We start from the raw sequence: 17213 nt of genomic DNA, 5'->3' as shown, positions 1-17213 counted from the left end.
CTCAGTAAGCTAACTAGTAAGCTTAAACTAGTTAAAGCAAAAGAAAAGAAAGGGGTAAACCCCCAAGAACAATAGTTTTAAGAAATTAGAAGTAGGACCGAAATGTATTAACAAAGTGTGATTGAATTTGACATGGCTCTCAGAAGAACCATGCTGTAACGTCAATTTGAAATTTTGTTATGAATTTTGAATCGCTTGTTCATATCTTTTTTTTGCATAATAGTATCTTAAAAGAGAGCCTACCTGAGTTGTCAATCACACCCTGTTTACGACATTGGGGTATACATATATGTAAATGCCTGTATACCTGCATGTACATGGTTATATATATGAAATAGACTTAGGCTAACGCGTGGAAATATATATATACATTTGACTAAATCACGTAAATTAAATTAAATAGAGTTAAATAAAATCAACTTAAACTGAACTAAATTAAAATAAAATACAAATTTATTTGAAATAAAAATAAGTTTAGACTAAAAGCTTAACGAAAAATTCAAAAATTCAACTATAAAACCAATTTTAAATAAATAACCATAAATACAATAAAAGAAAATGGCCACCATAATATAATATAACGAAATAAAAAAAAAAAAAATAAAAAAATTTAAAATGAAATCGTGAAAATATAAAACGGAAACCAAAACGCTATACAACCAAAAGATAGAACAGAAGAAATAGAAAATTAAATGAAAATCCTTAACTACTTAAAACGAAATCGCAACCCTAATACCTGATTATACTTACCCGCATTACTTAATTTAACTTTTGTTAATATCCTTACGTGACCTACTACTACTACTACTATATATATACCCATACCTGCTTAACTCCATTCAATTGTTTTTGTAATATACTTACCGGATTTTCCTACCTGATTTTGCTACCAGACTTACCGACCTGACTTACCTTCACCGTACTTTCCATAAATTTACCTCCTAGTTATAATTACTCAGGATACTTACCGTTACTTATATTTTAGCTATAACTTACCTGAGCTTGGATTAAATCCACTCTAAATACTTATCTTCATTATAATTAATTATATATTTAAGTAAAACAACTTACCTGCTACTACCTAAAATCCATTTGCTTTCGGAAAATTTATATCCTTTTCTTACCTTAGATCTAAGAGACTTAGCATTAGGATGATTAATTTTAGGAAATAGATTTAAGAATTAGGCTAAGGAGATGAAGTTTTATAAATAAATTTTGTGTAATTAAGATGGGAATGCTGACTTCTTTCGTTATTTAAGAAGGCATGTAGGGACTTTAATAATGGGGCTACCGACATTAGGGTGCGACGGTAGCCATGGATGAGGGTGGGCCAGCACCGGGCGTCACAACTCCACCAGTGGCGCCCTTATATTCGGCCTTGTTTTATTTTTGGTGCATTTTCGTTTTTTTTTACATTTTCTTTTCGTAGTTTTGGATTTTCAGTTTATTTTAAATTTTGAATTTAACGTTCTTTTTCAGCTATTTTTGTTAACGGATTTTTTTTTGTGGAATTTTGATTTTATTTTGTAGTGTGTCCGTCCGTTAACGACGTTTGACAAGGCATGACTTTTCTCTGCTATGGCGCAGGGAACAGCGGTGAAGGCAAGAACCCAGCCCAGCCGACATGACTAGCCATAGTGCACCCTATTGTGTCATGCCGCCTGCATTCACTGCTGCTCCCGAAGTATGCGTTACCATAACAATGTGTTTCAAATTCTTTATTCAAAGTTCAAATTCTTTATTGTAATAATTTGTGGTACAATCTTCACGTTTACTCCTAGCGTATGTAATATGAAATGTCTGAGGAATAAGGAAACAATTATAGAAAAAGAATTTTCTTACACTGTATTCATGTCTCCACCAGCAATTTGTGACGACATCATATAGAACCAGCTAATGAGAATGACGACACTATTTATTAGATGGCACATTCAACGAGCCAATGTGCCAAAATGCGGGTATAAACAATTATTGATTATTTAATATCGGAACCGAGATCATATAAGTTAATTGATTGGTTTTCACATACTTTTGAGACACAAATGATATGCTTTTTTACTGCAGACAAGTTGTTGCCCCAAAACACAGCAGAAATCGTCCAATTATCCTTATTTATGAGGTGCCATATTGAGGATAAAAAAGTGCCAAAATGTGTCAAATAGAAAAATAAAAGTGCCAAAAAAGGTGTCATTCCTTTTAATCATTCACATTTAGCAATAAAATAAAGCTACATTTCCCAAACAAAAGTGCAATGATAAAATAAGATAAACCAGTTGAATAGCCTTTATAAATTAGAAAATTTTAATTGAGAAAAAGAAGTGCACGCAAAGGATTTCACAAAAATTTATTGCAATGTAATTTTTTTTACAAAAGTGCCATTTGCCAACCAAGTTGAAAAATTAAGTGCCATTTGAAGTAAAATATGGACAAAAGGCACGGTTTGAGCCAAGTTGGCATCCCTGCTTCTAATAACTTACAAATATAGAAATGTGAAATATCGAGGGCTTGAATTCATTAATACTCTCTATCTGCAATTTGTGGCGTAGCGTGACATGGTGTGCGCGCCGGTCGCGCGGGGTACGCGGGGTGCGAGCGCGGCGCGCGCGGTTTGGCATGCTGACGCGGGCCGCCGCGAAGCTAAACAAATTTAATGTTTGAAAGGGAAATAATGTCAATGGATTTTATTTCGTTTTAAAAAGGTAATAGTCAATTTACCCTAATTCCGTTGATCTTATTACCTGTCACCGTAGAATACCACTAGAATCGAGTACAGGGTGTAGCTTCCAGAGAGTACTGCTTTTGTTGACCGTGCTTTGTGTTGCCATAGTTACTCCATCTCGCTTAAATACAATATTTTGAACAAATTTTACCCAAAACATTAAAGCAGAGACTCGCTCAGGCCATAACCACATCGGTTCTGTTTCATGCTGCTTACGTCGCGCTGCAACAACAAGAACAAGAACAGCAAGAAGTTTGTCCAACGATGAGTAATTTTCTAAAATAAACCAGTCAATTTGAACGTTTTACGCAACGGAAATTTGGACGGACTTGTATTCCATGATTATATCGGGATTCTTAAGCGCTGGTTGTGGCCAATTTGTTTCGGGACGTAACAGCCATTCTGGTCCACTCCACCATAGGGGGTGACGCATGAGTTGTTGTATAGTCGAACCCCGCGAGGCGCAGTCAGCTGGGTTATCCGACGTTCGTACATATCTCCAGTTGCTAACAGCAGTCAAGGCTTGAATTTGGCTTACTCGATTCGAGACAAATTCCTTCAGTGCCCCAGGATCGTTTGTTATGTGGATCCAACGAGGAACTTGTATCGTAGGCACCAATTTAAGCTCGCTTCGAAACGCTAACCACGTCGCTTTTAGGTCGTCTGGTAAAGTCTCGTTCCACTGTAGGCCGGTAAGCCAGAGTTTTTGAATGAAGATTTTGCCTCGGATGATGATGGGGGCTAAAAATCCAAGTGGATCAAATAGCCTAGCAACATCAGACAACAATTGTCGCTTTTTGAAAATAGTAATTGTATAATCAATCTTTAGCGAATAAGTCAGACAATCGCATTTAGTGGCCCATACTAAGCCCAATGTGTTGGCATGGTCTCAACTTGAAATTCATGTGATGCTTTTAATTCAAGATAAGTTGGCTCGATCGTTTGGATAGTTTCACTTGAATTAGAATTCCACTTACGTAAAGTGAATCGTCCTGCTTGCAGTAACGTTTGGAGTTCATCCCGGCATTTGCAGGCATCGGCAACGCTGTCGGCTCCTGTCAATACGTCATCAACGTAAAATCATGAAGTAGTATCTTAGCGGCGTCCGGAAAATTGTCTTGCTCATCTGCCGCTAACATGTGCAATACCTTAATCGCCAGATAAGGAGCGCAGTTAGTACCATACATAACTCTGTTTAAGCGATAATGTGACAGGTTCTCCTGACCAGCTGGACTCCACACAATACGTTGTAGTTCTGCGTCTCGTTCATCTACCAAGATTTGGAGGTACATCTTCCTGTTAATTCGACCCGATATCGCCGCCAGTTCAGCACAACCGCGGTTAGGTCATTTTGTAATTTGGGACCAGGATATAAACAATTATTTAACGATTTACCTGCGCTGCATCTTTTTGACGCGTTGAACACGACGCGCAATTTCGTTGTTGAGCTGGAAGCCTTCCAAACTCCATCATGCGGCAGATAACATACCGGTGAAGTGCAACTGGTGTCATTATTGATGAGTTGCATATGTTGTTGCGATAAATAATCATGTAGAAAATCTGTATACATGGTTCGCATTGTTGCATTTCGAAATAGCCTGCATTGCAAGTGTTCGTGAAAAACTACCGCGTCACGTTGCGTAGGGATGAGTTGCTTCAAGTCTTCGTCACGTTTAACAGGCAGACGAACAATGTAACGCCCGTCCTTCCTTCGGTATGTGGTGTTTTGAAAATACTCTTCGACGTAGCGCTCGTCTTCAGTATAGCAAGCCACTGTGTTCAGCTCTTCTATCTCCCAGAAGCGGCGGAGAGTTCGATCAATATCAATTTGAGCATTGTGACACTCAACCGTATGCTTAGGTGTGACTAGTGCATGTTCGTGGTAACCTCCGAACACAACCCAACCCAACTGCGTATTTTGAGCAATAAAGTTATTTGTGCGGCTACGACGTATTCCACTTAACAATACTTCGGCGTAAATTTCAGCATTAAGAGTCATGTCGATGGATTGAGGAATGGTGAGCTTTGGATCCGCTAAATCCAGGTCGCTAAAATGTTGCAGCTCACTGGCTCCGATTCTCAACGTAGGAGTTATGTTGCCTACCCGAGGTAGTACGAGTGCTGTGCATGGCATGTTGGAGTTATTTTTGAGAGAATGTAAGGTAAAACTGACCAGACCTTTTGCAGTGGCGACTCTGCCGCCGTTAGCTCCATTTATAGATACTTTAATATTCGATTTGGGCAAATTTAGTAAATTGACTGCATACTCACTTACAAATTCTGCCTCCGCTCCACTGTCGAGTAATGCCCGAAGTACCGTTGTATGTCCACGTTCGGACCGCACGTCAACCAATGCGGTACCTAGTACTACTTGTGGAAGAGAGCATTTATGTTTTGTCTGAGTTACATGGTGTGCTGAGACAGGCTTTGTGCTTCCGGTAGCCGGGTTTAAAATAAAGTAATCATGCAACATGGTGTGATGCTTGGCGTTACAGGTGTAACAGCGCCTCTCAGAAGGACAATGAGATTGCTGATGGCCACCCCGTAGGCAGTTTATGTAGTATGGTAACCCGATACTCCGTGTGTGGCGTTAGATTTTCTCGTCGAAGTCTCCTTTGTTTGGTGTTTATCTTCAGTGAAACTCTGGACTATCTCCAGAGACTGCGTTCGGCTTGCAAGAAACTCTTCCAGTTCCTTAAAGGTAGGAATGCTGTCGTTGGATTTTAGGGAAAGCTCCCATGCTTTTCTAGTGATAGGGCCCAAATTATGAACGATTATAAAAATTTATCAGTCGTCCCATAGCTCGACGGGACGGTCAAGATGTTTTAGTGCACGCTTGGGCGACGTGCTGAATAGGTGGCGATGTTGAAGTTGACATTTGTTGGGGCGCAGCTGACGTCTCTTAAATATCATTCAGGTCACCCATCATCTCAGCGTACGTAAGTTCTCCGATTTCGTAATCATCAGCAAACTCGGCAGCAGCGCGCTGTTCTTCAGTCGATTCGCAAATTATTTGTTCATGAATCTCTGTGAACTTATTCCAGTACTGTTCCAACAATAACTTCCTAGCTTGCAAAAATCCTTTTATGTGTTTACTTTTCGCCGTCTTCCTAGAATTCGATGCGAAATTGACAATTGCCAATTTGTTTGTCATCAGCTGCTTATAATTTCTCTCCATTGCTAATTGGAATGTCAAAAAGCAGTGAGATACCAGATAAAAGTTTTAAAGCCGCTGTATGCAAATTATGGAGACTATTAAGTTGGAAGTTCTCAGGGCAGTTTTGACAGCAGCGATTCTATGAGATGTAATGTATGCATGTATCTATCTGCGCGAAGTTAGGTTAGCTACTGATATTACACGTGGCAAACAACTTTTGTGGAGAATTCAACCGAGTTTGGTAAGGCACAGATGTTTGATTTTTTCGGCAATGTAGACTTTGTTCCTTACTTTGTTCGATATAAATTCGCCGCTTCTAAAGCGAACTGTCTTTTCACTTTATGCTTTACATCAGAGGCCGTAGATTCCCCGCAAGGGACGCCAATGTTTCAAATTCTTTACTCAAAGTTCAAATTCTTTATTGTAATAATTTGTGGTAAAATCTTCACGTTTACTCCTCACGTTTACTGAGTCGCGAATCAGTTGGTGGTCGAATCGTCGTTCACGTTGTTAAGTGGCCAAAGTAGTTTCCGTCGAGCCGTCGTATTGTTCAAGCCGTTACTGAATCTCTTCTTAAAATCATTTATTTATTATACTTATACTTTTCAATCTTCTTCTTTTTCTTTTTTGGCGCTGTAACCGCCTAAGCGATTTTGGCCGAGTTCAGCAAAGCACGCCAGTCGTTTCTCCTCTGTGCCAACTGACGCCAATTGGAAACGCCAAGTGAAGCCAAGTCCTTCTCCACCTGATCTTTCAATCGCAGTGGGGGCTTCCCTCTTCATCTGCTACCACCAGCGGGTTCCGAGTTGAATACTTTCAGAGCTGGAGCGTCGGTGTCCATTCGAACGACATGACCAAGCCAGCAGAGCCGCTGTATTTTAATTCGCTGCACTATGTCCATATCGTTGTAAAGCTCATACAGCTCATAGTTCCATCGTCTGCGGTACTCGCCGTCGCCAACGCGTAAAGGCCCGTAAATCTTCCGCAAAATCTTTCTCCCAAACACTCCAAGAGCCGCCTCATAGGATGTTGTCATTGTCCATGCTTCTGCGCCATATACCAGCACGGGCATGATGAGTGACTTATAGAGCGCGGTTTTCGTACGTCGAGAGAGGACTTTACTCCTGAATTGCCTACTCAGTCCAAAGTAGCACCTGTTGGCAAGAGTGATTCAACGTTGGATTTCAATGCTGACATTATTATCGGTGTTAATGCTGGTTCCCAAGTAAACGAAATTCTCTACTTTCTCGAAATTGTAACTGTCAACAGTGACGTTGGTGCCAAGGCGCGAATATGCTGACTGTTTGTTTGATGACAGGAGGTACTTCGTCTTGTCCTCGTTTACCACCAGACCCATGCGCTTTGCTTCCCTATCCAACTTGGAAAAGGCAGAACAGACTTCGCGGTTTTTGTTACCTATGATGTCGATTTCATCGGCATAAGCCAGCAATTGCATGCTCTTGTAGTTAATTGTTCCTGAGCGGTTCAGTTCTGCAGCTCTTATTATCTTCTCCAACATCAGATTAAAGAACTCACATGACAGGGAGTCGCCCTGACTGAAACCCCGTTTTGTGGCGAACGGCTCGGAGAGGTCTTTTCCAATTCTGACGGAGCTGGTGGTATTGCTCAACGTCATTTTACACAGCCGTATGAGTTTCGAGGGGATGCCAAATTCAGACATAGCGGCGTATAGGTAACTCCTTTTAGTGCTGTCAAAAGCGGCTTTAAAGTCGACAAATAAGTGGTGAGTGTCGATTCTTTTCTCGCGGGTCTTTTCCAAGATTTGGCGTATTGTGAATACCTGGTCTATGGTGGATTTGCCAGGTCTAAAGCCACACTGATAAGGCCCAATCAGTTCATTGACGGTGGGCTTCAGTCTTTCACACAATACGCTCGATAAGACCTTGTAACCTATGCTTAGAAGGCTGATCCCGCGGTAGTTGGCGCGAATGGCGGGGTCACCTTTCTTGTGGATTGGGCAGAGCACACTTAAATTCCAGACGTCGGGCATGCGTTCATCTGACCATATTCTGCACAAGAGTTGATGCATGCACCTTACCAACTCCCCGCCGCCGTACTTGAATAGCTCAGCTGGCAGGCTGTCAGCTCCAGCGGCTTTGTTGTTTTTCAGCCGCGTTATTGCTATACGTACCTCGTCATAGTCAGGCGGTGGAACGTCGACTCCGTCATCATCGACTGCGGGCTCGGGTTCTTCTTCTCCACAACTTACCGTGCTTCTACCATTTAGTAGGGTGGAAAAGTGTTCCCTCCATAATTTAAGTACGCTCTGGACATCAGTTACTAGGTCGCCATTATTGTTCTTACAGGAGTGCGCCCCGGTCTTTAAACCTTCCGTAAGTCGCCTAACTCTCCGGTAAAATTTTCGGGCATTCCTCCTGTCGGCCAGCATTTCAAGCTCTTCGCACTCACGTATTTCGGCCTCTCTCTTCTTGTTGCGGCAAATACGTCTCGCTTCCCTCTTCAGATCCCTATAGCGGTCCCACGTAGCGCGTTGCGCCCGATCGCAGCGTGGCCCTGTAGGCGGCATATTTTTCTCTGCAGCTTCCTGACACTCCTCATCGTACCAGTTGTTCTTTCGGGCTCGCTGAAATCCGACTACTGCTTCGGCGGCAGACTTAATGAGCGGGAAATGTGGTTCCACTGCTCGCATATATCGGTTTGTTGAAGAGTGCTCTCTGAGAGCAGGTGTGAGAGTCGAGTAGCAAAAGCGCTGGCTGTCTGTTGTGATTGCAGCTTTTCGACGGTAAGCTTTCCTTGCATATTTGGGCGCACATTTTTTGCTACACAGAGGCGGGTGCGTATCTTGGCTGCAACAAGATAGTGGGACGAGTCGATGTTTGGGCCTCGGAGTGTGCGTACGTCTAAAACACTGAAAGCGTGCCTTCCGTCTATCACAACATGATCGTTTTGGTTTCTCGTTTTTCGATCCGGAGACATCCAGGTAGCTTGATGGATCTTTTTATGCTTGAACCTAGTACTGCATACTACCATGTTTCGGGCCCCGGCGAAGTCGATCAGCCTCAATCCGTTGTCGGACGTTTCGTCGTGGAGGCAGAATTTTCCGATGGTGGTTCCAAAGATACCTTCTTTGCCCACCCTGGCATTGAAGTCGCCAAGCACGATTTTGATATCATGACGGGGGCAGCGCTCGTACGTGTGCTCCAAGCGCTCATAGAAGAGATCCTTGGATGCCTCATCCTTCTCTTCCGTCGGGCCATGGGCGCAGATGAGCGAGATGTTGAAGAATCTCGCTTTGATGCGGATTGTGGCTAGACGCTCGTCCACCGGGGTGAACGACAGTACTCGGCGACGGAGTCTCTCTCCCACCACAAATCCAACTCTGAATTTGCGTTCCTTTACATGGCAGCTGTAGTAGACGTCGCAAGGCCCCAGACATTGTTTGCCTTGCCCCGTCCAACGCATTTCTTGGATGGCGGTGATGTCAGCTTTTGTCCTTACAAGGACATCAACCAGCCGGGCAGAGGCACCTTCCCCATTAAGGCTCCGGACATTCCAGGTGCATGCCCTCAAATCGTAGTCCTTTAAACGTTTGCCGTGGTCGTCATTATAAGGGGGGGTCTCATCCGAGGCTTTGCTTTGCTTCTTCACTGGAAGTGGTTTTTACGTGGCGGGTTCCAAGCCCAGCGCACAACCCATTGCTGGGACGGGGGTGGTTTCGCAACAAAATACACGTTTATATAGCGAGCCGCTTGCTCCAAGCAGACAGACCCGCTTGCAGCCGCACCTACTGGTGAACAGACGCTGCAGACTTCAGTGAGCCCTTAAACCGAATAAGTCAGAGTGGCCCCACCGAAGCTCCCTCTCTTTCTGCCGTGACCCACGGCTCCACTCGGATTGGTTACCGCATCCCGCACATGGGTTGCTCACGTTGCCCAGAGTGCGCGAACGAGGACGCAAGAGTCGGGATTGAGTATAGCCACGCAACTGTAACTGCATACTAGGGCTGATGATTTCACCCGGGTAATGAGCTACCCGGGTACCCGGGTAGCGGGTGAAGCCCTACCCGGGTATTGAATTACCCGTGTAGCCCGGGTACCCGGGTATTTTATTACCCGGGTAGACCCGGGTAGACCGGGTACCCGGGCAGTATGGTAATTACCCGGGTACCCGGGCACCCGAAAAAATCTGGAGAGGTGAAAATTAAACGCATTTACGATTATATAACGCAAACGAACGTACATAGGGAAAATCTATAAGAATCTTCCATACCATATGGGGAAATATTATAATATACAACACATACATTGCACTTGACAAATCCGTCATTCATCACACAAGCGTACTTCCAAACCCAGCTTGTTTTAGGCATGTCTAAAATATTAATATTTACGAAGTTGGTAATGCACGTACAGATATCGGATCGGGAACAAATAAAATTATTGAGACACACCCACCTGGGAATCTAAACGATGACCGACAGTTGAGGTAATTTTTGTGTTGGAATGAAAAAAATTTTAAAATTACTTCCACAATTATTTCACAACAATACGTTCATCAACCTACTTCTCGTATTAAGGAAACTTCATTAAATAATTGTGATTTTAAAAGCTTTAAATATTATGTGAAAAGAAACTATAATTTGAACAAGCTGATACAATAAAAGTACAAAATCTTTAGGTGAATGAATAGCATAAGGTTTTGTCACCTTACTTTTTGTACCAGTGGCCTACCACAGGGTTTAGTTCTTATATAATTCCCAATGAGAACGTTCTCGTCAGTTTTGTTCTCATTTTGGTTTTGGTTTTGACGCGTTCTTGGGAACAAAACTACGACAATGGCATTTAGTTTCGATCATACATTTCGTTCTCAGTCCCTGTTTTAAAATATTAATATTTAATATTCTTTAAAATATACATACATACATACATATGTACACATGCATGTATGTATATGCATTTACAAAAATTAGAAGTTTTAATTTAAGTACAGAAACTAATGTTTTAATTTACTTTTCTTGTCTCCGTCTACTCAGGCAAGCGGTTAGGTGTACATAGTCGCGTACACTCTAGACATAAAAAAATAATTATAAAAAAAAATTTTCTCACTGAAAAAATATTTATCCTCACCAAAAAGATTATACAAGAAGCTTTATGTCGCATTACCCGGGTGTTTTCGTTTAACCGGCACCAACATATGTATATTACCCGGGTACCCGGGCAAATCGGGTAATACCCGACTACCCGGGTAATAAAAGCCCCGGGTAATACCCGGGTAATCGGTACCCGGGTACCCGGGCATTACCCGAATTACCCGGGCACCCGGGTAATACCCGGGTAACCGGGTACCCGGGTATCATCAGCCCTACTGCATACCCAGCGCAATGACTATACCCCGTTGCACTCCATTTCAATCAATTTGTAAACTAACTGAAATAAAACAATTTAATGAGCATTCTATGCTCCATCTTATATTTGGGGGCTCAACCCTTGTGCTGGACTATTGAACAACAACAAAAGTGGCTCGCTTAAGCTGCATTTTATTTTTACACTTTTACCGTACCAGCCGAATTTCTTAAAAGAAGAACGAAGGGGCAAATACAAATGGAAATGTGCCGTTTAAATTATAAGAATAGCAATGTGTGAGAAACTATGAGAAAGAACGCGGAAGCGCAAAGAAGACAACAATACGTAACACGGTCAAAAGCGGGAAAAGATAATAAAAATAAAAACGAAAGTGAAGATAAAGCTGTGAGCGAAGTAGAAAGTGACAATAATAACAAGTGCGAAAACATGGAGGCTAAAATCGAAGAAAATAGTAAAAGTTTACACGACATAATTGAATTGCTTACTCTAAAAATTCAAGCTGACGAAATTCGTCAAAATGAGCCCAAAATTGCAACAGAAAATTTCGCGAAAGTTTTGCCTAATTTTGATGGGAAAAGTGTGCCGGTGGAACGTTGGCTGGCTAAATTGGGCAAAACGAGACCGCGTATAACCTAACTGAGCAACAAAAATATGTGAAAGCTCGCGGAAAAATGACACAGATGGAACAACTACATCTCGAATCGGTGTTTGTAAGTACATATGAAGAGCTATTAAAAGAGTTTAAACGTACGTTTGCAAGTGCCGTAATACATAAGAAGTTAAGCGAAAGAAGAAAAAAAAGTAACTAAACATCCCATCAATATGTGTTAAGCATGAAAAAAATAGCAGCGGTAGGTGAAGTTGGGAGTGAATCTGTCATACGTTACATTGTTGACGGATTGAATGTCAAAAGCGAATGCAAATACAGTATGTACGGCTGCAAATCGTACCATGATCTTTACGAAAAATATGATGTACTTGACCATATGAACGATATCGAAAAGAAATATAAACAATACGGTCCTGTAAAAAGAAGTACACAGAGTGAAAAAATAACTCGTTGTTTTAATTGTGGGTCCCCAGACCATTTAAGAAAGGACTGTAAAACTGATACTAAATGTTTCAAATATAATGGAGCTGGAAATATCTCTAAAACCTGCCCGCAGTTTTCAAAACGCATTCAAGTGATTAAGGACAATAAAAGGTGTAAGACTATGCAATTCTGTATGACGCTTTACTGGGGTTTGATTTTGCATCTAATTTCAGCTTAACGCTCGATGACAGTGGCTACAAATTCACGAAAACGATAGGTCAAGAGGGTAGTGACACATCGAGTGAACTAATGGTCTACAATGTCTCGGAAAATAAAGTAGAAATCAACTCACCGCAGCAGTTCCAGTCGCTAATACGATCGATAATTAAAGATTACAAACCAACGCAAAGCAATGTTGAGTGTCCTGTGTTCCTGAAAATACTTCCAGATATTCAGATTACGCCGTTTCGTCAGCAGACAAGTCGTCATCCACCTGTTGAATGTGATGCCATAAAAGAACAAGTTGACGAATGGCTGGAAAATGGTGTGGTACGCAAATCAACATCTAACTTTGCTAGTAGAGTGGTTATTGTAAAAAATAAAGATAGCACAGTACAGATAGTACAGAGTTTGCGTTGATTTTCGGCAGTTAAACAGCATGGTGCTAAAAGACTGCTTCCCAGTACCCCTCATTGAAGACGTGCTCGAAAGGCTTCAAGCGGCAAAAATGTTCATTGTCATGGACCTGGAAAACAGATTTTTCCATGTACCCATTGACGAGCCAATTCGCAAATTGACGGCATTTATCACAAAGCAGGGCCTTTACGAGTTCAACAAAGCCCCGTTTGGGTTTCCAAATGCAATTCCCCTGATACGTTTGTAAGATTTATCACTTACGTTTTCCAAAATCTCGTTGACCAAGATATGATGCAGATTTATGTGGACGACATTATCATCTACGCACAAACGTCTGAAGAATGTATCACCAAGCGGAAGCAAGTACTGTCAGTGGCGTCCAATTACAACCTAAACATCAAATGGAAGAAGTGTCATTTTTTGGAGAGCAAGATCGACTTTCTTGGCCATACAATAGAAGGTGGCAAAATTTGGCCGGGCCAAGAGAAAACAAGCGCTGTTAGAAATTTCGATACACCGAGAAATGTCAAAGCGGTGCAATCATTTTAAGGATTAACCGAATTTTTCCGAAAATTTATAAAAAAAGGGTATGCACAGATAGCACGGCCCCTGACAAACTTGTTGAAAAAGGATATGCCTTTTAAAGTTGACGAACTGAAAGCAATCAGTCAGTTGAAGAATACATTATGTGCTGAACCAGTTTTAAGAATTTATTGTAGAAATGCTCCCATGGAATTACATACTGATGCCTCGAAAGACTGTTTCGGTGCGACGCTGTTGCAGAAGTTCGATGGAAGCTTGCATTCTATACTTTACTGGAGCAAGAAAACGACGCCTAGTGATGCTAACCGCCACAGCTATGTTTTAGAGGTCAAAGCAGCCTATCTTGCGATCGAGAAATTCCGAAATTACCTCCTGGGTGTTAACTTTACGCTCGTCACCGATTGTTCCGCGTTTACACAAACCATTAAAAAGAAGGACGTACCACGAGAGGTTGCCAGATGGATTTTGTACCTGCAAGATTTCAACTTTCGAGTTGAACACCGTGTTGCAAATAAGTTGAAACACGTAGATTGCTTGAGTCGCTTTCCAAACGTGCTGGCCATGGGCTCGCAGATTTCAGCCCGCTTAAAAAGTGCTCAGCGAAAAGACAGTTTCACCAACGCTATTTTAGAAGTTCTTAAAAGTCGTCCTTATGATGGGCTCAACGTTAAGGGAGATATTTTGTATAAAAGCGTGAATGGTAATAATTTAGTCGTCGTACCCAAGGAGATGGAACGTGAAATTATATCTGAGGCTCTTAACGTTGGCCATTGCGCACTTCAAAAGACGATGCATAGCGTACAGCAGTAGTTTTGGATTCCCCACAAAGAACGTAAAGTAGCACAAATAGTCAACGCCTGTGTAAAGTGTTTGCTGTATAACAAGAAACTCGGAAAACAAGAGGGTTACGTGTGCTGCATCGACAAGGGAAGTCTACTTCTACATACGCTGCATGTTGACCATTTAGGCCCAATGGACGCAACAACTAAACAGTATAAATACGTTTTCTCTATGGTCGACGGGTTTTCAAAATTTGTTTGGTTATTTACGACAAAGAGTACAAGCTGCGATGAGGTACTTAAAAAACTGGCAGAATGGTCGACCGTCTTCGGCCTGCCTTCTCGCATAGTGAGCGACCGTGGGGCAGTTTTTCTTGCACTACTTTGAGTAATACATTAAGTCGAATGCTATCGAAAACGTCTGGACCACTACGGGTGTTGCTAGGGGCAACGGGCAAATTGAACGCGTTAACAGATCAATGCTGTCTATAATCTCAAAGCTGTCCGCGGAAGATCCCTCAAAATGGTATAAATTTGTTCCACAAGTCCAAAGCGCAATCAATTCACATATGCATAGCTCAACCAAGAAGTCGCCGTTTGAGTTTATGTTCGGCGTAAAAATGAAAAACCAAATTAGTGATAGAGTTTTGAGCGTGCTAGAGCAAGAATGTGCAGAAAGCTTTGACACGGAGAGGCAGAAATCTCGCGAAGAATCCAAAAAGCAAATACAGCAAGACCTCTACAAAAAGAATTATGACAAAAAGCGTAAAGGTGAATACATCTACAAAGAAAGAGATCTGGCGTCTGTTAAACGCACACAGTTTGTCGCTGGAAAGAAGCTGGCGAGTCCGTTTCTCGGTCCATATGAGGTGGTAAAAGTCAAAAGGAACGGCCGCTATGATGTTCGAAAGGCAGCGCAGGTAGAAGGTCCGAATGTAACAACAACAAGTGCTGACAATATGAAATTATGGAAATACGTCGAACACAACGATGATTTATTATCGTCTGGGACAGACGATGAGTAGTCAGATGGCCGAATGTAAAATATGTAGTTGGCAACCCGCTGGAGTACGAGAGAAGTGGTCGAAAGAATGGAGAGAAAACGTCAAGTAGCAGATGTGGTAGGAATAAAAAAGCCATCGTTCATCGAAGAGTTGAAGAGGAGTCGCGAATCAGTTGGTGGTCGAATCGTAGTTCACGTTGTTAAGTGGCCAAAGTAGTTTTCCGTCGTAAAGTCGTCAAGTTGTCTAAGTTGAAGTGGTCGAGCCGTGAAGTCGTCGTATTGTCCAAGCCGTTGCTGAATCTCTTTTTAAAATCATTTATTTAATATACTTATACTTTTCAATCAATTTGTAAACTAACTGAAATAAAACACTTTAATGAGCATTCTATGCTCCATCTTATAGGGATTGGCAAGGTTGCATTTTGGACAATATGCTATCGCATTCTTCAACCCCTATTCCATGCGTTCGTGAAATCCCCATCTCACCAACTAGGCTACTTAAAAAGTTATAGGCGAAAATATTTTGGTTTCCCCATAAGGCTAACATTGCAGTCCAAATGTTTAAAATGTTTTTTTTCGAATTCAGGTTTTTCGACTTAGGCGGTTATTGCTTATGACCACAGATATGTCATTCTATGGAAACATATGTATGTAAGTTAACTACATATATATCGCCGATGTTTTTGCGAAACCGCCAATCGACCAGGTGCAAAACCGCCTAAGGGCCGGTTGTTCTATGTCTGATTAGCACGAATCGGAGGTAGAATCTCTGATGAAATACAACGACTGCTTTATCGATCACATCTTATATGCATGACGTCGAAAATGTCGATAATGATGTTTAACCGGCAAGTAGTGATAACCAGACATTGAAAAACCGAGAACCCTAAATCGCCATTGTGACAAAAATGAGATTTGGTAACCCTGAACTCCAGGCATCGAGATTTATGCATAACCGTTGAAACAGAATGCCGGCGAACGGGGAATTTTTCGCCGGGAATGTTCGCTGTAAAAATTAAAACACACTGACGTATATGAGAACGCGCACAACCAAAGCAAACGACGGCGTTCGTCCGACGACTGTTCGCGACGATAGGCTTAATTCTATTGTCGTCGCTGGCGGCAGCGGCAAAATACGAACCATTGTGGCCATATGCTAAATATTCCCTTTAAATCGAAACTGAAAAATACTGTATTAGTTTTTGTTAAAAATTAATAATCTTGTTGTTTGTAAAAATTTTAATTGTACCTTGTCATAAGTAGCTTAATTCGTTTTGGCCGTAGTCGCGTTTTACTGAGCGAAATTTTTGAGAGGAAGTTGCTGACGTCGGCGAAAATTCGGCGTACGCCGGTATTGTGTTTCAGCGGTAAGAATCATAAAATCGTTATTAAAATAACACTTTTGTAAAATAATAGCTAGAGAAAATAGCGCCTATCAAGGCAATGCCTTCAAAGAAAAATCGGGTTTTCGCTCTCCTGTAAAATTCGAGTGCCGTAAGATTGGCCATGTTAAACACAGTTGAAGCAAATTTCCGGTATTTCTCTTCTAGCGCCTGAAACTATACTTATTATTTACTACCGCCGGCAGCTTTAACAAATTTATAGCGTTTTTACTTTGTTTTTGGCAAATTACGCCCTGTTAGCCATAACTTTTACTGTGTTTCGATCGCCTTTGTATTAAATTGCATTGTCATCATGGTTGGAACCATGATAAAAATATAGTAAGGTAGAACCGCTGAGAGTCACTTTTAAAATTCTTGACGTTTCCAAACAATTTAATTTTTAAATTTACTCACAAACTCACACACACATTTTCATTTTCAATCTCAAGCAACAACAACTTCGAACAATTTCAATTTTTTATTTTCACTTTTATATGATTTTAAAATGTTGGCAAACTTCAAAAAAAAATCATGGCCGACAAATTGAGAGAACGGTTATACCTTGCTATGTTTTTATCATGGTTGGAACTATGCTGAAAATTTTAAGTCTCTAGCT

At 41.5% G+C, this 17213-nt stretch overlaps 2 protein-coding genes across 3 annotated transcripts in view; one reads left to right on the top strand and one right to left on the bottom strand.

The window, feature by feature from the left end:
- Positions 1-6510, bottom strand: part of LOC118748556 — a 355097-nt gene extending 348587 nt beyond the window's left edge. For both annotated transcript variants that reach the window (XM_036483093.1, XM_036483083.1), the window contains exon 1: positions 2739-6510. In XM_036483093.1, coding sequence (XP_036338986.1) covers positions 3990-5192 — 1203 coding nt within the window. In that variant the 5' untranslated portion in view covers positions 5193-6510 and the 3' untranslated portion in view covers positions 2739-3989. The remainder of the gene's footprint in view (positions 1-2738) is intronic.
- An 8181-nt stretch (positions 6511-14691) lies between these two features.
- LOC118734013 lies at positions 14692-15368 on the top strand. The gene has a single exon (XM_036463694.1). The coding sequence runs from the start codon at positions 14692-14694 to the stop codon at positions 15235-15237; it is 546 nt and encodes a 181-aa protein (XP_036319587.1). The 3' UTR covers positions 15238-15368.
- Positions 15369-17213: the final 1845 nt, after the last annotated feature.

The sequence above is a fragment of the Rhagoletis pomonella genome, unplaced genomic scaffold (assembly GCF_013731165.1).
Source record: "Rhagoletis pomonella isolate Grant_MI unplaced genomic scaffold, Rhpom_1.0 Rhpom_scaffold_00001, whole genome shotgun sequence".
Classification (NCBI taxonomy): domain Eukaryota; kingdom Metazoa; phylum Arthropoda; class Insecta; order Diptera; family Tephritidae; genus Rhagoletis; species Rhagoletis pomonella.
This window is presented reverse-complemented; position numbering and strand designations above follow the sequence as displayed.

Excerpts from the sequence above, each read along its gene's own strand:
- LOC118734013 (XM_036463694.1), top strand. The coding sequence starts at position 14,692 with ATGCTGTCTATAATCTCAAAGCTGTCCGCGGAAGATCCCTCAAAATGG.